The sequence below is a fragment of the Erpetoichthys calabaricus genome, chromosome 1 (genome assembly GCF_900747795.2).
Source record: "Erpetoichthys calabaricus chromosome 1, fErpCal1.3, whole genome shotgun sequence".
Classification (NCBI taxonomy): Eukaryota; Metazoa; Chordata; class Cladistia; order Polypteriformes; family Polypteridae; genus Erpetoichthys; species Erpetoichthys calabaricus.
The window spans coordinates 144,715,730-144,742,415 of NC_041394.2; the positions used below are offsets into that span (position 1 = coordinate 144,715,730).

The 26,686-nt window shown below is 38.2% G+C and overlaps 1 protein-coding gene across 1 annotated transcript in view; it reads left to right on the forward strand.

Moving 5' to 3' along the window:
* The first annotated feature begins 3,693 nt into the window (after window positions 1-3,693).
* helb (helicase (DNA) B) overlaps window positions 3,694-26,686 on the forward strand; it is an 82,622-nt gene continuing 59,629 nt past the window's right edge. Inside the window, exons 1-3 of the mRNA XM_028806935.2 lie at window positions 3,694-3,960; window positions 24,072-24,440; window positions 24,533-24,717. Coding sequence (XP_028662768.1) covers window positions 3,771-3,960; window positions 24,072-24,440; window positions 24,533-24,717 — 744 coding nt within the window. The 5' untranslated portion in view covers window positions 3,694-3,770. The remainder of the gene's footprint in view (window positions 3,961-24,071; window positions 24,441-24,532; window positions 24,718-26,686) is intronic.

Here is a 26,686-nt window from a genome sequence, read left to right on the forward strand (position 1 = left end):
ACAGCAAGCCTGCCAAAGTTGCATATGAATTCCAACTTATGCAGCAACACTTAACGATCCTTCTAAGGAAATTTGCAGTCTGAGAGAATGATAGAAAGAGCAAAGAATCCCATTGGCACAGAGAACAGGTGAGCATGATGCGGTGGTACAATATTCATAATGGAAACAAGTTCATCGTTAGGACAACACATTTAAACATTTTATTGTAGAAATCTGTCACTCATACTAATATGTAAATTTATTGCAGCATTTAATGATAACATGATTATTATAAGATCAAAATGAACAGAGTGTTCCCTTAAGTCTGGTTTATACTTATTGTGTGATGCAGGTGCGAGGTGAGCGACCAAGACTCATTTAACTTGTTGGAGCCTGTTCCGATGATCTTCAAATAGTCAGCAGAGGACAGCAGACTGTTGACAGAAGAAAAATTGTGCCTGCTATTACTGACTTTAAGAGGAAGAAGAGGAGGTGGTGCCTAATCTACTGACTGAAAGTGGTGAAGGAAGGGAGAGTGTAATATTTTCATCAGTGGGGGACCTACATGATGAGGAGATACATTTCGGATGTTTTTTCAAGCCTTCCTTACATTTGATGACCTGTTGCATCTATTCAGCCCTTCATTCATCATTCTGGCACTCACAATATAAACCTCTTCATCAAATCCACCATTTTGCATATAAGGTTACCAGAACACCACATAGGTTGGAAGCAGGTGCTGATAGCGCATTTCTGCACCCACCACATGACAAACCACATGGATTTGGACCGGAGTACAGTTGTGACACCTCAACACCACACTAACAGAAACAGTGGCTAGAGTGCCAATCCTGCCACCAACTCCCAACTGTTCCTGTAAGGTGGAGGATCTGCTCGCAGGGCTGGATGCAGGTTAACGTCATGCCCACGACACAATTAGAAAAACAAATTCTGTGTACAATCTCCAAATTTAACATCATTTTCGCCACGCTGGGCACATCAAGCATAAACTAGGCTTTAGCACCTTTACACTTAAAACTATGGTATAAATTAGGCCAGTGGTTTGCAAACCTGGTCCTGGGAACCCCCTGTGGTTACAAGTTTTTGTTCCAACCAGATTCAAAATAAATGTAAATAATGGATAACTGGTCTTATTTAGTTGGCTGGTCTACCCCCACTCTTATTCTGCAATAAGAAAAACACAGCAGTATGGTTTTTACAATATAAAACATTTAGAAAGATTTCTATTTTTTGCTATATACATGCGTAGCTCATTTTTTTTTTTTTGCCGTTTCCCTGTTATTTTTCCCTTATTCTGTGTAGTCTGCACCCTTCATTGTATCCTAATACCGACAATTTAAAACAAGCAAAGCAGACACCCAGGCAAACAACACTAAATGATGAAGGGATGCAACTGCTTTTGTGTCGGACCCACTAATCTGTCAATAATGGAAAGGCAGAAAAAGAAAAATCAGGATGAACATAAATAAAAAGTAAAGAAAAAAATTATACACATATAACTGCTTAATATTTATTAAAATGTGTCAAAACACTCACTTTTGTAATTTCTTCATCAACACACAGAAACTGGGAAATAACAGCTTACTTAATTAGGGAGTCCAAATAAAAATTAGTTGGTTGGAACAAAAACCGGGTCCCCAGGACCAACTTTGGGAACCCCTGAACTAGGCTTTAGCACCCCTCCGATTGAAATTACGCGATCATATAGTGCTCATGTGTACACTTCATCCAATGGCCGCATCGGGCTCAAGTCTGTTATGTTATCTGCAAACCACCAGATGTCACTATTTTCGAAGCTTCGAATCTTTTTTTGGTACAATCAGCAAGAAGCCTCAAAAAGCTCCACCGGGCTTCGTCCGTCTGTCCCTCATGGTCGCTGTACCTGCTAAATTCCTTTTCCCAATTATCATAAAACACGTTTAACTTATGATTGTTTACTTTTCAGATTTTACAAAAAGATAAAATTTTAATGAGGAGAGGAGTGAAGGGAAAAAAAACTACAGACAACATTACAAAAGGTCTCAAGCAACACAGCCATACTGCCATTTCTGTGCGCTAGAGATGGGAAAATGATATCAGTCAATCTGAAACATAGTGAGTCGAATCACTGTGTCGGAGCTTGTGTCAAACACCGCTGTCACATGACCCGTGACGTTTGAAGCTTCGAAAGTCATCAGTGCTTCACAGTGCGCTTTATTGGTTTGACAGGGCTTCTTCGGTTTGAGAACTTTGGCGCTAAATTAACAGGTAGCCTATATAAAATGCATCAATCTCATTCAACAATGTTGGGTTGTGAGGGGAGAGAGATTTGGAGAGCTTTGGTGACAGATGGCGACTAACAGCGGAAAACGGCGTCAAAAGTTAAATTAATGGACAAGGACCTTAGCAGAATAAAATGAAAACAGACTTTTCTGACCTTTTACTTGTCACATGAGACTGAAACAGCACTGCTTCACTTGCACTCTTGAGAGCTTGCCTTGACCTCAATTAACCGCCAGATGTCGCTATTCAGGCTGAGGCTTCGAATCTTTTTCGGCACAAATAGAAAGAAAGCCTCAAAGCTTCACGAGGCTTCATTTTCCCATCACTACTGTGCGCCCATCCTCCCAGTTATTGTCTATCGCACTAATCTAACATCAACCCATTATCAATTAACACATTAAATCAGAAAGACACTTAAAAGAAAAAAACAATCAACCATTTAAATAGATCAGTTAACTCTGTGCACAAAAAGAAAACGGAAAAGGTTGAATTCAAACAAAAGTGAGCAATAATTTTAAAGGAAAGTGAACAATTAAAATTAACAAACGTTAATAATTCTAATCTGTTTTTAGCACAAGTATCAAAACATATTCAATCAAACAGGTGACGTTAGTCTCTGCAACAGCAAGTCAAGCTCAGCGCCAGTCACACGAAGGAGGGCTCTGTCATCGGCTCTTCTGTGTCTGAATGCTTCCACTTGGCCATATCGGTCGTAGCTTAAAACTAGATTATCATTTTAACGTTTATGACACTTGGATCTGTTTCAGTGTTAGGAGCGAAAGTTCTTCCGTGTTTGTCCAGTTTACAACTTTCCTCAGTGAAATTAAAAACTGCATGGAATACAACTCTTTAAAATTTGACTGCAATAAACCCGAAGTCATGCTAATTGGCAATTCGGATCTAGTGGAAAAAAGGTACGGTCGGGTACCTATTTCATTTAAAATGTAAAGCTACTCAGTTCTTAGACAGAACTGCGTTTTAAACAATCTTTCAGTGGGTCCGAAAAGGATAGTTAGAGGTCTCACTTCTATTTATTGATAAACACAATTTTCAACATGTGAAATTTCTCATTCTTAAATTTAACTAGGAGAAAGTAGGGTGAAATGACACCTTTTATTGGCTAACTAAATAGATTACAAATGCAAGACTTCGAGGCAGCCGATGAAGGGGCCTTAGCTGCCTCGAAGGCTTGCATTTGTAATCTATTTAGTTAGCCAATAAAAGGTGTAATTTCACCCAACTTTCTCCTGTATCAGTCTATTGCTAACACGGTACAACACTCTACTGCTTTAAATTTAACTAGTCAGTAACTGTATGAAAAATGCGAAAGAACGCGTATGTGCCATTTACAGTATATCAAACTCCAAGTCACCAGGGGGCGCAACGACACCAGCCAGCCTCCGATTCTCGAGGACACTTTCCTTTCTGCTCACGGCTCTCCTCAATGTTTTTGTGATGTCATCGAGGAAAGCAAAGGTTTTGCTTTGAACGGTGGCGGGCAAGTAAATATGGTGAATTGTACGGTAGAAGGATACATTCTGCCCAGGCGGGATGATGAGAAGTCGGAGTCCTTGTCGGATGGGGAAGATGATAGCGACTTGGAGGATAACGATCCGGAGTTTCTGGACTTACAAGATATGAAGCGCATGTCTTCAGGAGGGAAGCTGTTCAAAGGTTCGCTGCCACCTGTTAAGAAAGGTAAGGGAGGCGTTCGGCATTTGTAATGTGGTAGAGAGCAAAGCAAAGTTAGGTATCATTTTTGTATGGACGTTGGTTTGGAATATAAAACGACAACACTCACCAGAGAAGTTTCCTGTTTAAATTTAATATACAGCCCAGCAGAGTAACTCTTGTTACATATCGGCAGTTTAAAAAAACACAAAAGTTACAGGGATAGTAGATTTCAAATGGAACTGACAAATTTAGAATCTTTAGGTATGATTTGAGCTAGAGAAAAGTTTCTCCGTCTGCAAATTGTTCTTTGTCATGGCGCTGTACCAACGCAATCACAGAAACCTGCTGGAGACGAGGTTAATAACAATAATAATAATAATAATAATACATTTATACAGTATAGCGCTTTTCTCAGTACTCAAAGCGCTATCCACACAGGGAGGAACCGGGAAGCGAACCCACAATCTTCCACAGTCTCCTTACTGCAAAGCTAAGGAACATCGGAAAAGTAGTATAAATAAAACTGGATCGATGATGGTATTTAAAATGAATGTCCTACGAGTTAAACAAGAATGAATTAACACACAAGCATATTTGCGCCATCATTTGTTGGGTGTTTTATTTCTCTCTTCCTTTTTTTAAGCTTGCTTCTAAACAGGGTGTGCACTCTGTTCTTCCAGCACAATGCACCACAAGACAGTTTAGATTCTTTTCAATAAATAAATCCGTCTTATTTACAAACTACAAGAAGCGCATTTCTGTTTCTACTTTTCTTGACTATTTTGCGTTTTGCTCTCCCTTTTGGTTATTTAACTTGTTCTCCATCAGAGAATTTCTTGTTGGTGTATGACTGGACTGTCCTATTTTTAACACTTTCATCCTTCCGTTATAAAACGTTTTTTAAATCGAAAGATCAAAGCTTGTCTTGGCAGCATTAGATAAAAGAGTGGGAGCAAACACAAATAAATCGCAGGGTGCATTAACACGCATTCTGTGATAATTAACCTGTCCCTTATGTGTCTGAGATTTGAGTGAAATGTGGATCATACAGGGAGAACGGAGGAAGAGTTTAAAACTCCACACAGACAGTAATCGGACTTAGATTTGAAACTGTGATGAAGGTGATACTGTTAAGATGGTCATCTTCAATGCTGTATGTTTCTTCCTTTCACAAAAATGGATTAGCGACCTCTAGGGCTAAGATTGCAAAGTTCAGTCCAAAGGTACCACTGTAACTGCCAGTTTCCATTCAAACCAGTTTCACAAATAAATGGTTGTTTTACTTCTAAATGATCTAATTGTTTAGTCTTTTCTCTTATTTTGCAATCAGAAATATGTACTAGTATATTTGCATGTAAACAAAATTTAAAAATATGCCTTATCTTTTAATGTTACTATATTCTTTTTAATTGACCTTTTCCTGTGGAGTATACTCCCAAAATTGTCTTGAAATACAGGTGATTAGTGATGAGCAGTGTAGGCATGGGTTCAAATGGCACCGAGTACTAAAGGGAAGTAACTACTTTAGTATAAAATTCACATTTGAGTTAATTAATCGATCGAAAAACAAGAGTAAAATCTTTAAAAGCAAGAACATCAATAACTAATGTCACACACAGCACTGTACTGTATTTTAGGACCACTTAGTTAAGCCTTTTATTACAAATTAGCACACGTGTAGCGGTCATGGTGCCCCTAACATTCATACCATTGGAAGCACAGTGATTTTCATTATGGTGGGGACTCCAGGAACATACCAAGCTTTGACCCTGCACGCACACCTTCACTTACGGAGACACAGAAGTTTAGTAAATAACAATGAAACATATTAATCAAATGAATGAAAATAACATGCAAAAACGGACACCTTTGCAAAATGCCCTCCTCGGATACCTGACGGTGATAACACAGCTCAGCAACAATAAACCCTAACAATAATGTGCAAAACACAGTCTAATGTAGCAGAAGTAATGCATAGCGAGTGGAAAATCCTGTGAACGGTACACTGAAAGCAATGTAAAGTTTGTCCTACCGGTGTCCTGATGAGGTGATTGGGAGCACTTCCTCTAAAGAAGACACATCCAATCTGAACAAACTCCCGGCAACAGGCAGGCATGAGACAGACCATACATCCAGACAGGAACAGTAATCCAAGATAGTAAACTGGTAATCCAAATAAGTGAGAACAGCGTTTTAATAGACAAACGATAGCTATCCTATACCTATCTTGCCAGTTCTCTTTTTAAAGATCGAGCTAGTGGGCTCGATCTTCCTCTCAGCAGCCCCTTTACCCTCTGAGCAGTCCAATAGTGTAATACTGGCGAGGCTGCTGGGATATGTAGTAGTGCTGGGCGGTATACCGGTTCATACTGAAAACCGTTTTTTATTTTTTTTATGATATGGATTTTTCTTATACCGCAACACCGGTTTAAATTGCCTAAACGACGTTCGGAATGTGGCGCAGCGGGAAACTGTTCAAGTGGGGACCTTTTTCACTGCTACACTGCTAAACACAGATTTGTTGCACTAGGGCTCTTTTTCACTGCTACACCACCAAATAGTGGGCGGTAGCATAGGTATGGCGCGCGGTGAAAATGGACAGAGAGCATTCCGAAACTGAACTAAAAGTAAAGTTGAACATGATAAACAGAAGAACTTTTGCCAAAAAAAAGGAGTCACGTCCGTCGCCTGGAGATACTTTAGTTTTAAAAGGTCAGATGTGTAAATACTGTTTCTATACTACTGGATAATACTGCAAGCCAAGTTGTACTTGTTTTATTTGTTTTCAATACAGTGTAATGTACCTGGGTACTGTGTAATAGTGTGACGACATGTTGACTTTAATCTCGACGCTTATGTCAAGATTAAAGTCGACATGTTGACTTTATTCTTGTACTTTGTCATTAAAGTAGAACATCGTAAACTGAACTTCATCGTAAAATGAATATTTAATTTACTGGATTTTCTCAAACCCCGTCATAAGTTATATAGCACATTAAATGCTTTAAGTGTTCCCCGAGCTTCTTAAACTGACTTCCTCTTGCACTAAGAGGAGGCCCTGGCAGCGATCGCCGCACAGAATACATTCACTTCATGATATTCCTGCTCTCTGAACGTTTAGAATGCTAAGATAAATACTTGATATAATTTTCATGGTGAAATGCATTAAAGCAGGTATTAATCATGTGGGGGCACTGCGGCGTGGAGGTTGCACTGCTGTCTTGTAGCAAGGGTGTCTCGGGTGTACCCTGCCTTGCATTTGCATGTTTTTCTGGTGGGTTTACTTCAGTTTCCTTTCGAAGTCACGTAGAATGTGGGGTGTTGTTATGCTATATTGACCCTGCTAATGTATGTTTTGCTCGTATTCACCCTGCGATGTGCTGGCGACTCGTTCAGGGATGGGCGCCACCCTGAATAGATGGCATAATTAAACATGTATAACGAAGATATTTTTAAAGTTCTGAACACTCCGTGGGCTAACTTTATAACTAGTTTTAATTTCACAAAGACGTTTATCGTGTGGTGATTGGTTATGTGGAGAAAGAAAAATGAAAGATAGGAATTGTGGTTTTGGTACGTCAGATAGAGACAGCACGCGTGGAATAAAGAAAGCCTGCTCAGAAGAACATCCATTGAATTCTGTGTTAGTGTTTCCGACCACCAGATCACAAACCCAACATTTACACAATATTTAAGTTAAACCTGTGCGATAGCCATTCATACATCCAGTTTTTTGGAGCCTCGTCACACCTGCCATAAAGTTCTCTAAACTGAACATACGCCTGGGGACCCCTTACTGCGAGGGAGCAGTACTACCGCCTCACTACCGTGCATGTTTAATACCTGCTTTAATGCATTTCATTATGAAAATGATATCAAGTATTTATCTTAGCATTCTAAATTTTCAGAGAGCAGGAATATCATGAAGTGAATGGATTCTGTGCGGTGATCGCTATCTCCTCTTAGTGCGGGAGAAGTCCGTTTAAGAAGCGTAGTGATTAACAACTGGGTCGGGGAACACTTAACACAAAGCATTAAATGTGCTACATTAACTTATGACGGGGTTTGAGAAAATCTAGTAAATTAAACAATGATTTTAGGATGAAGTTTAGTTTACGACATTCTACTTTAATTATAAAGTAAACTATGAGAATAAAGTGGAAATGTCGACTTTATTCTCGACATATAGTTTGATTTTTTCTTCCCCGTGTCCGTATTTTTTTCTTCACCGTGGCCCTAATACGATTCTGTAGCGCTATACCACAAATAGCATTATAAATGCAAGTTTTAGTTTTATTATTTATGCATATAGCTTAGCTTGAAGCAAGGTCCATATTAATGCAGTTTGCCTACATGATGGTTCAGTTGGTAAAGATGTCATCACTAAGATTGCATTTTTTATTTTATTTTATTTTAATTTGGTGAATACTGTGTAATGCACCTGGGCTTGAAACCTTGAAGTAATAGTGCAACTATCAGTAATAATACTATTATTTTATTGTTATTATTTATTAGTTTAAATATTATGCAGTTTAATGATGGTAAAGTTGTTTAAAAAGTCACTTTAACATGTAAGTTGACAGAGATGGTTAACATTAACAGAAAGTGTAGTTGTTTTACAAAAAATATTTACTATTTATTCCTTTTCTAAGACATGTTCAGTGCAATACAACTTTTGACAAGCACTTCTGGATATTTTACTAAGTCTAAATGCCTCTTTGGATGGTTGAAAATATGTTGTCAAAATTATAGTTTAAGTTTTTGCAAAATTTGTTCAATAAAAAGGTTCTATATTTTGACTGCATCTGTCATGCAATGTGATTCCTTCTCTTCATTAGTGCCACCCCCTTGAAAACTATCACTTTATGGGGCCATGCAAACCTGTATTAATACTTGTGCGCACATTACAATGTACAATGCATTTGACAGTGGAATAGGTTATTCTTAGCCAGTAACTGCAATGGAAAATGTGGTTAACAACAGCATGGGAAAAAAATACTGTTGAATACTGTGAAACTGGGATAATTTAGAAAAATACCGTGATATAGAAATTTGGTCATACCGCCCACCCCTAATATGTAGTAACCTATTTACATAGTGCTGCAACACAAGTGTAACATTAAAGTAGTGGCTCTGCTTTAACATTGTCTCATTTGTGCCTGTGTCTGGCCAACTCATCACTAGCTGGCAGTATGCGAGTACAATTTAAAGAGCAAACTCCACAGGTGAATTGAAATAAAAATGCTAAAAGAAAGTTAAGTGTTTAAAATTGTTTCAGAGAAAACTAATTTCTTCTTAATGCAAGTTTTATACTAGGGAATGTTTCTGAATGCAGAATAGGACAAAAACAAAGGCTAGCTAAACAACAAGAATGACCTACTGATTTGTGAAACCTGTGCTCAGATTGGTACTCCAGGGCCCAGTTGTTCAAACTATTTAATAGGGATAAAAATGATCTGGATTTTGAAATCCCTTGTTTTGCTATCCAGGATCTGGTAATTCATTTTACTTTCATGCTGGTTTTTCAAAGCAACACTTTATTGGATCACTGTTATCCAGATACAGAATATTCAGGATTACCAAATCCGGTTTACTAGAGCTTTAAATGGAACCCACAGTGTAGCCTACTGGCTATGTAAAGAACAACAGGCGGACCAAAAATACCAGTAGCCAAATAGCCATCATGTGTGTTACTTGAAAGAAACAGAAAACACAATAATAAACAAATATTTTTCCATTTTATTTATAAGCAGCCAGATCCATTTCAATCTCACAAGAATAAATGAATGAATGAATGACTGAAAGAATAAAATATTTCCCCACATATGCACTGTGGTTATTTGTACAGTGCATCCGGAAAGTATTCACAGCGCATCACTTTTTCCACATTTTGTTATGTTACAGCCTTATTCCAAAATGGATTAAATTCATTTTTTTCCTTAGAATTCTACACACAACACCCCATAATGACAATGTGAAAAAAGTTTACTTGAGGTTTTTGCAAACTTATTAAAAATAAAAAAACTGAGAAATCACATGTACATAAGTATTCACAGCCTTTGCTCAATACTTTGTCAATGCACCTTTGGCAGCAATTATAGTCTTTTTGAATATGATGCCACAAGCTTGGCACACCTATCCTTGGCCAGTTTTGCCCATTCCTCTTTGCAGCACCTCTCAAGCTCCATCAGGTTGGATGGGAAGCCTCGGTGCACAGCCATTTTAAGATCTCTCCAGAGATGTTCAATCAGATTCAAGTCTGGGCTCTGGCTGGGCCACTCAAGGACATTCACAGAGTTGTCCTGAAGCCACTCCTTTGATATCTTGGCTGTGTGCTTAGGGTCATTGTCCTGCTGAAAGATGAACCATCGCCCCAGTCTGAGGTCAAGAGTGCTCTAGAGCAGGTTTTCATCCAGGATGTCTCTGTACATTGCTGCAGTCATCTTTCCCTTTATCCTGACTAGACTCCCAGTCCCTGCCGCTGAAAAACATCCCCACAGCATGATGCTGCCATCACCATGCTTCACTGTAGGGATGGTATTGGCCTGGTGATGAGTGGTGCCTAGTTTCCTCCAAACGTGACACCTGGCCCTGGCATTCACACCAAAGAGTTCAATCATTGTCTCATCAGACCAGAGAATTTTCTTTCTCATGGTCTGAGAGTCCTTCAGGTGCCTTTTGGCAAACTCCAGGCGGGCTGCCATGTGCCTTTTACTAAGGTGTGGCTTCCGTCTGGCCACTCTACCATACAGGCCTGATTTGGTGGATTGCTGCAGAGATGGTTGTCCTTCTGGAATGTTCTTCTTTTTCCACAGAGGACCTCTGGAGCTCTGTCAGAGTGACCATTGGGTTCTTGGTCACCTCCCTGACTAAGGCCCTTCTCTCCTGATCGCTCAGTTTAGATGGCCGGCCAGCTCTAGGAAGAGTCCTGGTGGTTTCGAACTTCTTCCACTTACGGATGATGGAGGCCACTGTGCTCATTGGGACTTTCAAAGCAGCAGAAATTTTTCTGTAACCTTCCCCAGATTTGTGCCTCGAGGCAATCCTGTCTCGGAGGTCTATAGACAATTCCATGCTTGGTTTGTGCTCTGACATGAACTGTCAACTGTGGGACCTTATATAGACAGGTGTGTGCCTTTCCAAATCATGTCCAATCAACTGAATTTACCACAGGAGGACTCCAGTTAAGCTGCAGAAACATCTCAAGGATGATCAGGGGAAACAGCATGCACCTGAACTCAATTTTGAGCTTCATGGCAAAGGCTGTGAATACTTGTGCTTTCTCAATTTTTTTATTTTTAATAAATTTGCAAAAATTTCAAGTAAACTTTTTCCACGTTGTCAGTATGGGGTGTTGTGTGTAGAATTCTGAGGAAAAAATGAATTTAATCCATTTTGGAATAAGCTGTAACATAACAAAATTTGGAAAAAGTGATGCACTGTGAATACTTTCCGGATGCACTGTATATAATTGTAAAACAAAAAGTCCAATAGTCAACAAAATAAGGAACATTTACAGTTCCTCATTGGTACAGAGACCAGCTCTTTCAATTTCTGCTTTTAGGAGTTGAATTTCCATTCTGACTTTAGTTTGTTGTAGTCGGGTAAGGAGGAGTTGTTCCTTTGCCAGAAGAATCTGCACTTCTGCTCTTTCAGTTTCTCTTGTAAGAAGCACCTCATATGCGTCACCATCCAAGTTTGGAGAATGCTTACACTTTCTTTTTAGAGCCAGCTGTTGTCACAGAAACTTTATCTGTGAGGATCCACCTTCTTCCTCAACCACTTGACTGAGATTGAGGACAAATATTTCCTCTTCATTAGGAGGACCAGGCCCACCCTCCTCTGTAACTGTGGGCTCACCATCGACTTCAACACCATCAATTCCTTGCAGAGCTTCTGATTTGTCACCACCAATAATGTCAAGGACAATGTCAGTATACTCGCCCCTCTTAAAAGGCTTTGTTACCCGTTATGGGGTTTTTGGCCTCAGCAAGGTCCTTTATTGCCTTGGCTTTAAGGTTCTTCCATCTTAATATTGTTTTGTGGTCCTTTTCTGACCAACCCCTATAGCATTCACATTCTTGGTGATGTCCTCCCAAATGTTCTGTTTGCATTTCTTGGTCACTACTCTCCCCTTTAATGAACTGAAGTGTCCTACTATGGAGGAATAATGGCACCTAACACCCTCCAACAGTGCATGTTTTTCTGCCACTGTGAAATTAGGCCCTTTTGAGTCCATGGTTCCGTCTCTTTTGTGTAGCTAACACTGATTTTATAGGCCCTGTGCTTAATTGGGGTAATTCAACACATGACAAACCAGTCAGCTTGTTGTTGCTTAATTGGTATGTGACCAAATAAAATCACCAATTTCTTAAACACCTCGGTCATAGGTTTACAGAGGCATTGGCATGGCAGGTGTTGTTCATCGCTACCACAGGTTGGGAAGGAGAAAATATCGTGAAAGAATGTATGCTGAGCGTGCCAAACCACTTGCGCAATACACTACAGAGGAACTGTATGCCCGTTTTTGCTTTGGGAGGGATGATATCAGGTACATTGCAAACCTTGTCAGGCCAAAGTTACAGCACAAAACCAAAAGCAGTCATGCTCTGTCTGTGGAGGAACAGTGCTTAATTGCACTGCGCTTTTATGCCTCTGGGACTTTCTACCAGGTTGTTGGTGACAATATGGGAGTAGACAAATCAACTGTTAGTAATGTGGTGAAAGCTGTCTCAGTTGAATTGGCCAGTCTGGTCAATGAATTTGTTTCATTTCCCAAGGATGACCAGATGGCGCAAACTAAGCGAAGTTTCTTTCTTTTGGGGAACACGCCTAATACTATTGGTGTTATTGATTTATACTCGTGTGCACATTCAAGTGCCTCATGAAAGGGAGTGGCAGTATGTGAACCGAAAAGGGAGGCACAGCATCAATGTCCAACTTGTGGCCAACGCTGACCTCATCATCACAAACTGTGTTGTCAAGTGGCCAGGGTCTGCCCATGATGCACGTATCCTGAGGGAGAGAGCACTATACAGAAAGCTCCAGTCCAACCGACCAAATGGCATAATATTGGGAGACAGTGCTTATCCACTCCTACCATGGCTGATGACCCCTTTTCCAGTTGCAAACACACCTGAGCAGGCAGGCTTCAACTCTGCACATTGCAAAACAAGATGCGCAATTGAGCGCTTAAATGAAGTCCTGAAGAGGCGCTTTGCATGCCTTAACTACTTGCGGGTGGAACCCAAGGTGGCATGCAATATAATACTAGCCTGTATTGTCTTGCATAACATTGCCACCAGGCGTAATGTTCCTCTTGATGACATATATGATGGACCTGAGCCTGATGAAGTGCAACCAGAGCAACCTCCAATGTTCGCTCCAAATGAGGGCTAGACTGGACGTGTGATCAGGGATGCAATTGTAAGACATTACTTCTGACTAATGACTTGAGTAATAGTAATTGTCATTTTCATTAAAATCCAATGGACAGTAGAGCTTTTTGAGCTTTGAGATTTTGTTTGAGTACTGATATTTCACAGGGATTTTTTTTCCTTTGACTATACCAAAAGGCTTCATGTCTTATTCCCTACTTTATTTACATTGTCACTGTCCTAGTTCAACAATTGTACAAAATATAAATAGATGTATACACCACCTGCAAACATAGCTTTTTTGATCAATTTTCAAGTTTTATTTTGTGTGCCAGAAATCCACACTGAATCCACCTCTGTGTTGGGATCAGGATTATCCTGATTTTTGGGATCAAATGTGTCCCAATTCATACACAAACTTTTGAACAACACAAAAGACTGTTTGATCCTGATTAAAACTGAGATTGGATTAGGTGATCTGATCTGATTCCAGAATCCCTCTTTTCCCTTTGGATTGAATCTTGAAAATGGGCTGTTCAATCTGTTATCCCAAATCCCATTGGATTACTTTTGAACAGCTGGGCCCTGGACTAAACTTGGGAACCCTTGCTATTTGGTGAGTTGAAGCTTGAAACTCTTCTATAACAAAGGATATCTGTAAACTATGCTTTTTGTGTAGCATAAATTAGACACTTTCAATGACCAATAGAGTTTGTATTCATTATATTTATAACAATAATTTGGTGTTGTGTACCTATTGCCACTTCTGAATGTTTATGGAATGAAATTGAGCTTCATAGCATACAACTAATCAAAAAACACAAAAGCTGTTACATGTTACTAAAGGACTGCAGTATTATTGTAATATAAGACATTATTATAAAATGTAGTGTAATGCAGAGTTCATTGTGTCCCCTTTGCATTCTTTGGTTACAGTCCTGTACAGTGTAAACACAACAAAATACACAAGATTTAAGTTTCACATGTAATTCAGCAATATTTGAAAAACCATTAAACAGTATGAATAGTTTTGGTAGACAGTTTATTAATGATTTAATGAAATAAAAATTATTGTCTAATGCCAAATCCAAATTTTAGAAAGGGCTGAGACTGAGCCCAATGCCGAATACCTCATATATTCCAATTATTATTTTTTTTTTGCACTTTTTGGCTGTGTGCCATTGCATAAGTACTTAAGTCAGTTTAACATTCAGTTTGTGAAACTGAATAGTAGAACTGCAAAATCCTTAAGTCATTTTATTATTCAAGTCAGTCATTTCAGAGAGGACATATTTAGAAAAAACTGAAATTAGTTAAATCGAGGAAAAAAAAAAACCATAATAAAACAGTTAAAAATATATGAGTAAAGTTATGTCGTTGGGATTCTTTGTTCATTCCCTGGCTGGAAGGTCATGTAGATTCATATTGTTTATTAAGTTCAGCTTGTTTAAATAGCATTGCAGTGCGACCGTTAAGTTGTCCTAATATGATTCTTCTGTTTTTCCATCTTTTTTTACTTCTTCCTTCCTTTTAGTCAAAACCTCTAAAGATGGTGTCAACACTTCATAATGCAGTGTCATGTTATATACTATTCATTCCCTAAAACGGGAGGTATTATTAGAAAACGTCATCCATAACCAATGCAAGAGAGCAAAGGAAACAGTCTCATTTTCGGCCACAAATTCTGTTTTTTACTCATTTGGGTCAATACAGAATATATATACATTTTTATTTTGTTTTGCTAGTTTTGGAAAACATTTTTAGTGGCCAAAAATTTAGGTGCATCCCGGCTGTTTATATTTACATGGTGATACTTGAAAGTTTAAAACTCTACTATAGACTTTTAAATACTACATTTCTATTACTAACAGGCACATTGGGTAAAAGGGGAGCACCCTGTACAAGGTAGTTTGTCATGGACCTCAATTATGCACATAATTCTAATGTGGTATCACCAGTCAACCTGTCAAGAAGGTCTCTGATAATGTGGAAGGAAAACTTATGCATATTCAGGTTGAAAGTTCAGACACCGTAGCCAAGCTTGGCATTGAAACCAGGGCACAGATTATTTTAAGCAGCAGTGCTAACCACTCTATCTCTGTGGCATACCTTAATCAGAATTAGTCTGATTAATTTATACATTCTGTGAATTGTTTAGGGGAAACGCAGGAAATAAAGTTAATCCACATGGAAAGAAAGTTAACCTCATTCATGTGCTCAGTCCGAGAGAGCAACAAACAAATGCTAAAATAATGAGCTGCCATGTTAACCAGTTCTCTTGTATCCAGAGTTTATATTAGTTTCCTAATTCATCTACACCTTTCAGTTTTATACGATATTTTTTTGTGCATCATTCACATGCCCTCATATCTTGATGGGATTGCCATTCCCTGCTTCTGAAATACATCCCCAAAACATAATGTATGCAGATGGTATTAGCAGGTTTGTTTGTAGGCTTATATTTGCAGTGCATGTACAGTATATTACTTGATTTTTGCTTTTTTCTTTTTCTGTAAATTGATGACCATTTTTAACAGTTTTTAACTATATTGACTATGTGCACAACTTTATAAAGGCTGCATGGCGGTACAGTAGCCAGTGCTGCTGCCCCTGGATTCAAATTCTGTGCCCAGGTGCTGTCTGTGTTGAATTTGCTTGTTCTCCTTATGTCTGAATGGATTCCCCCACCTTCTCCCTCAGATATGTGCATGTTAAATTAATTGGTAATTTTAAATTGAACTTGTGTGAGAGTGGGTGTGTGCATTGTTAATTAGAACTCATTTATTTACTACTACAATATTGTTTTTTTATACTTTTTATTTAGTTTAGCTTCATTTGTTTCAATCAGAACCATTAATTTCCTGTTATTGTTTTAAACACCTGCATTAGGATTTTAATTATTGCCTGTTTCTTTAACCATCCATCAAATAATAATAATGTGCATTTGACTCCCAGCTCTCCAGCTAATGTGCTTCCATTTAAATCTGTGTACATGCATCATGAAGTATCAGTGTTAATACAATATTTTGAAATAAAGAGAAAGATCAAGAGTTACAAAATTGTTCTGGACCCCAAAACATACGGGTAATGTTCTCAGAAAACAAAAAATCTACAATATGATAAAGATTAGTCTTGGAAGACTTAAAGAACTAACAAACTGTATTATTAAAGATCAAGTTTAATCATGTGCCAGACCTGTCTTCCAATTCCAAAACTGGTTGGAATGAAAACCTACAACCACTGCTAACCTCCAGGACTAGAGTTAAATATCTCTGCAATAGAGGGCTGTTTTGCTAGAACTTAACCTTCCAGAAGGCAGTGCCTTTTCATCATAGGACACATACATTTATTGCTATAAGGACAGATAAAAATCATAAATCGGCCTAATCTACATAGCATTATTGTAAGTCAGGAAGCTGAAATAAAGAGAATTAACATGCAAACTTGATGCTGAGGTTTCATCCCAGACATTTGGACTTGTGAGGCTGCAGTACCAATTACTTCCATTGTGAAGCCTTTGTTTACAAGCTTAATATAGTTAAAATATACAATATTTTTTTTTAATGGAAATCATACTATAAATACACTAACATCTTATGATTCTAGTGCCTCCCTACATTCTGATTTCCCTATTTCAAAGTCAGGAATGGCTATTTGGTCAGTCAGTTAGGTAGAAAATGTGAAAGGCTTACTAGTCCATCCATCCATCCTTCCATCCATTGTCTCCCGCTTATCCGAGGTTGGGTCGCGGGGGCAGCAGCTTGAGCAGAGATGCCCAGACTTCCCTCTCCCCGGCCACTTCTTCTAGCTCTTCCGGGAGAATCCCAAGGCGTTCCCAAGCCAGTCGAGAGACATAGTCCTTCCAGCGTGTCCTGGGTCTTCCCCGGGGCCTCCTCCCGGTTAGACGTGCCCGGAACATCTCACCAGGGAGGCATCCAGGAGGCATCCTGATCAGATGCCCGAGCCACCTCATCTGACTCCTCTCGATGCGGTGGAGCAGCAGCTCTACTCTGAGCCCCTACCGGATGACTGAGCTTCTCACCCTGTCTTTAAGGGAAAGCCCAGACACCCTGCGGAGGAAACTCATTTCAGCCGCTTGTATTCGCGATCTCGTTCTTTCGGTCACTACCCATAGCTCATGACCATAAGGGAGGGTAGGGACATAGATCGACTGGTAAATTGAGAGCTTCGCCTTGCGGCTCAGCTCCTTTTTCACCACGACAGACCGATGCAGCGCCCGCATTACTGCGGATGCCGCACCGATCCGCCTGTCGATCTCACGCTCCATTCTTCCCTCACTCGTGAACAAGACCCCGAGATACTTGAACTCCTCCACTTGGGGCAGGATCTCGCTACCAACCTTGAGAGGGCACTCCACCCTTTTCCGGCTGAGGACCATGGTCTTGGATTTGGAGGTGCTGATTCTCATCCCAGCCGCTTCACACTCGGCTGCGAACCAATCCAGAGAGAGCTGAAGATCACGGCCTGATGAAGCAAACAGGACAACATCATCTGCAAAAAGCAGTGACCCAATCCTGAGCCCACCAAACCGGACCCCCTCAACGCCCTGGCTGCGCCTAGAAATTCTGTCCATAAAAGTTATGAACAGAATCGGTGACAAAGGGCAGCCCTGGCGGAGTCCAACTCTCACTGGAAACGGGTTCGACTTACTGCCTGCAATGCGGACCAAGCTCTAGCACCGATCGTACAGGGACTGAATAGCCGTCATTCACAGTTATTGATACAATTAAAATAAATAATAGGACAATGATGCAGTTTTAACATCTAGATCAGCAGCTAGAATGCTCAGCCTTTACATAAATATTGAGACAGCAGGAAATCCTCAATATTGGCTGTGCTTCCTACTAAAGTTGAATTAATGCTTAGAATTGCACAAATAGGGAAAAATATCTTGCTTGCCAAAAGAAGAATTTTGGAATCTGTTGTAGACTTATTTGGAAGGCAGGGTAATTGACTTTAGTTTAAGAATGGTAGTGATTTTTAGACACTGATCTATAGATTGATAGATGCATCATTGATTCCAAGAGGAAACTAATATTAAAGCAGCAGTGAATATTACTGCAACTGTGATTCATGCAATAAATAAAATATTTTTATAATCTACAGCAGTTAAAATTTACATGATTGATGTTTTAGAATTCTAACCATGCAATGTTATTTGAACAGGCTTTCAGTAAGGAATTGCAGTATTTCAATAGTGCTATAATAGATATACTGTACATTTTATTTGGGTTTTTTTCTAAAATGAACTTCGAGTTCTAGTTAGGAATTGATAGTCACAGATCTAGAAACCAACTGCTTTTTGTATGTTTTAAGCTTTTTTAGTTTATTATTAAAGGAATCCACAATATGACTGCTTCTAATTTTAGGAGAAATTGAAAATTAGAGGTGTGGTGTCTTCTTATATTCACTATAAACCTTGGAGCTTCTCAATCTTTTCATCAGTTACTTTGAGAGGTTTTCAAAGTGCAGTGTTGAAGGCTTTCTAATAAAATTTATTGTTCTGAAGACCAGTAAATACGTAATTGTTTTTTAATTTTATATTTCTGTAGTAGACAATATATATGGTATACAATTTGGTACTATGCAACATTTGTACTGTGCTCCTGAAATAAAATAAATTTTCTCTTCGCTTGAGAATTTGTTTAATCTCCATCCTGAACTTGCTAGTTGTATTTAGTAGTGCATCTGAACTGTCTTCCGAGATGCAGTAGTATCATAACAAATGATTCTCTGCTTCAGAAAGGGGAGTTCTTTTTACTGCATTAGATCACTAAGGCTGCATTTCAGTTTTTGATTTATCGGTAATTTCAGTTGTATGGCCTCCATTAATTTGCTTTTGTTCCTTTTCTTTGTGATCTGTAAAAAGATTTTTTTCCACCAAAGAATATTTTTTTCAGAAAATCAAAAAATCTGTCATGCTACATTGAACAAGTGTATTCTTTTGATAAAGACTTGCCTGCTCTCTGTCGGACATTTTGCTTTAAAGAAAGTTATTGTAATGAATGTTTTTTTAATTACAGTATTACTATTTGAGATCTGTAGCACTTCACTCGCTTTGAAGGTGTAATCTGCTTGTCAGTTTATCTCACCTAATCGCTGATCGCATCATTAAATTGATGCTGCATTTTGTATTGTAAACATTAAAGTACCAAACTGTGGTACATTGTGAAGATTGATTAGTAATTGATTGATTGTTTCATTGTCCAAATTTTATAATGCGGACAGTGTGGGGAAAGAAAAACATGGAAGTTTAGAGCAAAATTAGTAGCTAGGGCTTGCTATAAAATGTACAATATATGAAGCACAACGGAGGCAGGTTTATTATAATTGCTGAAAAATGGTCTGTCTTGAGTCTTTTTGTTTCGGAGCCGTTTGCATACTTGAATTGCACATTTTAGTTAAAATGCAGTTACAAATAAGACATTTATGAATGTGTTTGAGTGAAGTATAAAAATGTGTTATGTTACCCACTGCAATAGTGACTGTAAAACATCAAAAGTAATGGTTAACATTGAGGTTATAATCAATTGGATTAAACTACCAGCTTGTTTTTATAGTTTTGTAAATAGCCACAGCAAAATATTTAAATAGTAATTTCTCTGTAGGTTCCAAGAAAGAAATCTCACCAGGGACAGTGATATGTTATCTGTGCGGTACACTGAGGGAGAAAAAAAATGCTCTAAGCCACTGTAGTGTTGTTTTTTTTTTTTTTTTTATAAACTTTAACTGACTTGCTACCCCTACTTTCAAGATATGTTTAATTAGTTAATTTCTTAATGAAAATTTTAATACTGCTTCATTGTATTTTAATCTAATCCTTTTTTTTTTTTTTTTTTTTTCTTTATAAATTAGACCACTTGTTAAAACCATATTGACTTGAATCTCGTTGTGGAGTTGCTCTTTTGCCTTTTGAAAAAGTCTTCTGTGTATTCTAACAGATGGTGATAGTAAATGCAATCTCTGAGAATAACAAGGAGCATGAATGTTGTCATCTGGTTTGAGGCTGTAACAGATTGCTTGTTTGATGGTGCGATCAGAGCTTTACTAGACAATCCTTATGTTGCTCATACTGATTTGCAAAGCTGCCAGCAAATATGCCACTTGGCTTCAAAATGCATTAGTTAGTTGAGTTGCAATATGTAACTGTAGATTCGTTGATTTTCACAGATACTTTTTAGTACTGGTTCTTCCTACTTCTTTCTTTTGTTGTTACTCAACAGACAAAACACTAAGATAAACAGTATAATCTATGTAGTTATTTTGATATAAATTTTATTTCTCTTTCTTTCTGTTGGAGTCCCTTGAATATGATGTATACAGGTCCACTTTCACTTCTATTTTCTTTATCTTGAGTTAATGCCTGATATCAGCAGATAGATAAATGTATTTGAAACAGCCTTTTAAATAGTGTTTATAAATGTAATATCAATTTTTATATACATGGGCATTCCCATAATTATTATTCAATGGCAAATTATAATGATAGGGCTATGTTAATTTATTGCAACGGGGCAGCACGGTGGCGCATTGGGTAGCGCTGCTGCCTCGCAGTTAGGAGACCCGGGTTCACTTCCCAGGTGCTCCCAGCATGGAGTTTGCATGTTCTCCCTGTGTCTGCATGGGTTTCCTCCGGGTACTCCAGTTTCCTCCCACAGTCCAGACATGCAGGTTAGGTGCATTGGTGATTCTAAATTGTCCCTAGTGTGTGCTTGGTGTGTGGGTGTGTGTGTATTCCCTGCGGTGGGCTGGCGCTCTGCCCGGGGTTTGTTTCCTGCCTTGCGCCCTGTGTTGCCTGGGATTGGCTCTAGCAGACCCCTGTGACCCTGTAGTTAGGATTTAGCGGGTTGGATAATGAATGGATGTAATTTATTGCAACTGTAATTATATTGGTTGTGAAAATGCTTAGATGTGTTATTTTTGGCTGTAGCAACACTCACATATATACACACACACACACACACATATATATATAATATAAATACGACATTCACTTTTAACAAGTAATTTGTCTGCTATTGGCTGCCTTTAAGGATTCTAGTATGGCACTTGCAGGAACAATGTTGTTATTTCTGTTATGCATTGCAAGGCCTTTGTAATAAAAATTTCTAGTCATTTATTAGATTGGTGATAACTGTTGTTTATGTGTATTTTTATTTTTTTTTAATTATTACTCCTCTGCTATCTTTTCAACCCCATTCTGTTCATGTACTACATTGTCTATAAAGATGACAAAGTACAACTCTGTGCAAATAATGCAGCTTTGAATAGTGAGTGAAGCACTATATAAATGTAAAGAATTATTATTATTACTTTACAATTCATTTTCTGATGTAAAATTTGTAATGTTCTAGCAGGCCTTTCATAGGGATGCTGAATACTTAGTTATTTGTTGGTTTTGTATTAATCTGAATCATTTTTGGGGGAAGGTATGCTTTCATTTATACAGTTCCTTTTTCACTTCATGTTACCAAATTCTAAGATTAGAATTTACTACTAGAGGACATTAGTACGTCAAATTTAAAAATTTGGTGAAAAAAATCTTTGTTTTTTTTCCCCTTACTTAAACTCTAACCTGTGCATATAATATCTAATATAAATAAAATTATTAAAAAAAAAAATTGTGCGCAATACCTGCTTGTAGCCTATTAAAGGTCTTTCCTTCCCATTTGTTTAGAGAGCTTGGATTTTGTGTATGTGTATGTATATATAATACACACACATTAAAAAGTTTGGGAACCCCTCTCAGCCTGCATAATAATTTACTCTACTTTCAATAAAAAAGATAACAGTGGTATGTCTCATTTCCTAGGACTGGGGTGTTTTCCAAACAAAGATTTTCAGTGAAGCAGTATTTAGTTGTATGAAATTAAATCAAATGTGAAAAACTGGCTGTGCAAAAATGTGGGTCCCCTTGTAATTCTGCTGATTTGAATGCATGTAACTGCTCAATACTGATTACTTGCAACACCAAATTGGTTGGATTAGCTCGTTAAGCCTAGAACTTCATAGACAGGTGTGTCCAATCATGAGAAAAGGTATTTAAGGTGGTCAATTTCAAGTTGTGCTTCCCTTCGATTCTCCTCTGAAGAGTGACAGCATGGGATCCTCAAAGCAACTCTCAAAAGATCTGAAAACAAAGATTGTTCAGTATCTTGGTTTAGGGGAAGGCTACAAAAAGCTATCTCAGAGGTTTAAACTGTCAGTTTCAACAGTAAGGAATGTAATCGGGAAATGGAAGGCCACAGGCACAGTTGCTGTTAAACCCAGGCCTGGCAGGCCAAGAAAAATACAGAAGCGGCATATGCGCAGGATTGTGAGAATGGTTACAGACAACCCACAGATCACCTCCAAAGACCTGCAAGAACATCGTGCTGCAAATGGTGTAGCTGTACATCGTTCTACATTTCAGTGCAGTTTGCACAAAGAACATCTGTATGGCAGGGTGATGAGAAAGAAGCCCTTTCTATACTCACGCCACAAACAGTCGCTTGTTGTATGAAAATGCTCATTTAGACAAGCCAGATTCATTTTGGAACAAAGTGCTTTGAACTGATGAGACAAAAATTGATTTATTTGGTCACAACAAAAAGAGCTTTGCCTGGTGGAAGAACAACACCGCATTCCAAGAAAAATACCTGCTACCTACTGTCAAATTTGGTGGAGGTTCCATCATGCTCTGCAGCTGTGTGGCTAGTTCAGGGACTGGGGCCCTTGTTAAAGTAACTGAACTGAACTGGAGAGATTTTGTATGAAAAAAAAAAAAAAAAACCTCCATCCAGAATCCAGACACTCCTCAAAGGCTATAGGAGGCGTCTAGAGGCTGTTATATTTACAAAAGGAGGCTCAACTATGTAATATCTCTGTTGGGGTGCCCAAATTTATGCACCGGTCTAATTTTGTTATGATGCATATTTTCTGTTAATCCAATAAACTTAATATCACTGCTGAAATGCTACGGTTTCCATAAGGCATGTCATATATTAAAAGGAAGTTGCTACTTTGAAAGCTCAGCCAATGATGAACAAAAATCCAAAGAATTAAGAGGGGTTCCCATACTTTTTCATATGACTGTATATATAATATAATCTACATGGAAGGTAAGCAAAGAGTTGTTTATGGGTGTGTGTAGTCGGGCATTTCCTGTGCATTGGTGGGACTTGAAGTCATAGTTGTTGTTTTTAACAGTGTGTTTGGTTTCCTTTCTTTACTGTAATTATTCCATCTGTTTCTTTTCAATAAACTTATTTTTCTACTTTGGTCATCTGTGTTCATAGGTTAGGTATAGTGTCTGCTGCTATATATAGCAGCATACCTATTTGCTATAGGTACCATTTTATCAGTAATGAGGACCAGCAGCAGTCAGATAAAAAGCACTGTTGTACACAGATGTTAATAATGGTATCTATATTTCTGTTAAAGTAAGATAGTGACCAATCCGTATGCTGATCCTGATGGAGGTGTGTTTTGTTTAGCCCTCTAGACCGAGTCCTGACTCTTGATTTTTACAAATAAAACTGGATTCTGTTACTGGGCAAAGTGAGTCCAGTGTTCTGCTCTTGGTGTGTAGCCAGTGCAAACTTCACTCAGACAAGATATCTTGAAAATAAATGGATAGAGATGCCTTAAGTAGTGGATAAGTTTCTTTAATATAGTTTCTCATTGCATAATATTTGAACAGAACAAGTAAATATGAGTAAATATTATAATCTGTTGCTTTTCTTTACATTCTTTTAGTTAATTTTCAAGATCTGAAATCAAACAAGAAGCATTGTTTTGTGGGGCGCCTTCCATTGACTGACCCATGGTGGAAGATCACAGTACTTGTACGATCCAAAGAATCCCTGTACAGTGCAGTTGGTTATCCTTTCTATGCCTTACGGACTCAGCTGGGATCAGAGAGCAAATCATTGATGTCCTTGTTCCTAACAAGTTGCCAAGTCCCCTCAGACAATGTAGCTATCTTTTGCCAGTGGCTTTTTGGAGGGAAACAGAAAAAAATTGAGTTTGACAATTTGCCCAGTATACTGGAAAAGTTTTCGAAAGAGAACTTGGATCATGCTGATAAAATAGCAGAAGATATAAACAAAAGGATCAACTCAATGGGTAATGACAATCTTTTATTTGAAAGCACATTTGGTATTAGTTTCCCATAGCATTCATTTCTGTGATCTTTTTTGTGTTTTCTTTTATGTTAGCTAGTGGCAAAGCTGTACAGGTTGCTGCACGATTTCCACTTATAATGCATTACCTGCCAAGTTTATTGCCCCGTGAATTTGTAAATTTCATATTAACATATTCTAAAGAAGATGAAGAATCTTGTTTCTTGGAGAAACTAGACACCATCATAAAGGAAAATGTTTGGAAACTTGGATTTCGAAATGTAAGTATGATGATCCAGGTGTATTGCACCATTAGTAATATCTGGGTTTTCCAGATGCATTTTGTAGTAAAAGGCAAAAATGATGTGATCACCATAAAAATGCTTCTGTCCATGTCATTTCAATCTTCTTTTGTTACTGTCGCTCCATATTGGTTTGATTTTCATATTGGTCTTGATCTTCAGACACTAATACACAATATTCACTGCAGTTTCCTAAACCAGTATGATGCTCTTCTACTCACCTCCAACTGTTTGTACACTCATTAGCAGACACAAATAGACTCCAAGACTATGTTCATAAGATGTGGATTTTTTCCCTCTCAATCACTTATGATGCAGATCCAGTCTTTTTAGAGAAGTGTGGACAACTTTCTTGTGCAGTGCTATATTCAATACAGATAATTTGTATGAGACATGAATGTGACTTGTGGTTGGATGCTTTAATCTGAAGTGTCCAGAAATGTTCACTCCTCAATTAAGACACAGTTCTCGTTAGTCTCCTTAGCGTTACATGTTTTCTCCAAAATACATCCCAAAAGCATTGCATTTTTTTGGATTGAAAAATTACTTTTTATTTTTCAAGTCCTCTTTCTACTGTAAAACATGTTAAACACTAAAAGTACAATGTCACCATCATAGAAAGTATAATAATGATACTAATAATCTGAACAGCACACTGCATATGTGCGAGTGATGCAAGCGTCGCTTTCGGATTCACCAAAATAGCTTTCAGTTTCACTGCCTGAAGACAGATTCACTTTGTCATCACTGCTGATGAGAGGTGTTTCTTACAAGACGCCATTATGAGGTTAGGAGAAGACTCATCTACACTGTTACCTGGGTAATTCTTGGGCCTGATGTTTACACAAGACACGCATATACCGTTGTCCGAGTAACGCTTGGCACTTACGCTGTTAGCACTTTTACAACCTGAGTACTGTAATCCTTGGGTCTTATGTGAGATGTGTGTGTATACCATTGCCCGAGTGACACTTGGGGATTAATGCTTTTAGCACTGTTTTTACAGCCTAAATGATGCTTGGGTCTAACGCTAAGGAGGTTAATATAAAAGAATCTTTCCATTTTTTTTTTTTTTTGTTTTTTTTAATTTGTTGTGGCTATCCATTCATACTGAAATGTGTTTTCTGAACACTGAAAATGAATTGTTTTGAAAAATCATTCCAAAATGTATACATTGCCACGGGTACTACCACAAGAAAATCATATGTTTATTTTGTTATTGAACTTTTCAGATTTCTCTGCCTCAATCAGTGAGTGTTGCCCCCTGAAACAATCAGCTGTATTTCTTTTAACAGGACACCCAGCCAATATCATGTTTGGCTTTGGCTACATTCTATTCATTTGTAACTTTAAAAGCAGTTGTACACCCTTGTCTGTCTAGACAAAGTCCAGTTTTATGATTGCTTCAAGTGCTCTTTGCTTTTCCTCATTCCTTCTGATAAATGCTCCATAAACAAGCATTGCTTTTGTTTGACAAATCGTGCTTGTCTAATATGAAAGATTTACAACAAAATATTTTTAAAGCTAATTCTCCTAAGCATTTTTCTAAAATAAAAGTAATGTTTTTGAATTTGTCTGTGCTAGTGTGGGCTAAATCAAATTTTACGTGACCTTCATCATATCTCTGCTTTGGGTGTCAAGATATCACTGACTCAGGATGTCAATGGGACAAGAAGGTGGCAGAGTTAATAAGTATGAGTTAACTGTCACCAGCCAATTCAGGTCAGTTATGAAGTGTTTTATAATGGAACTGGTGTACCTCTTCCACATTTGGCTGAGAGTATTGCAAACCGATTTTGATATAAGTAGTGTATGTCTCCTTAACACTCTGAAATTGTTAAACCACTAATTGCATTAAAACCCAACAAATCTCTCTCTTTCCAGTCCTGGTTCCAGTTTTTGTGTCCACAGATGTCTACGTATAGATATGGCAGTGCCATTTGTGCTC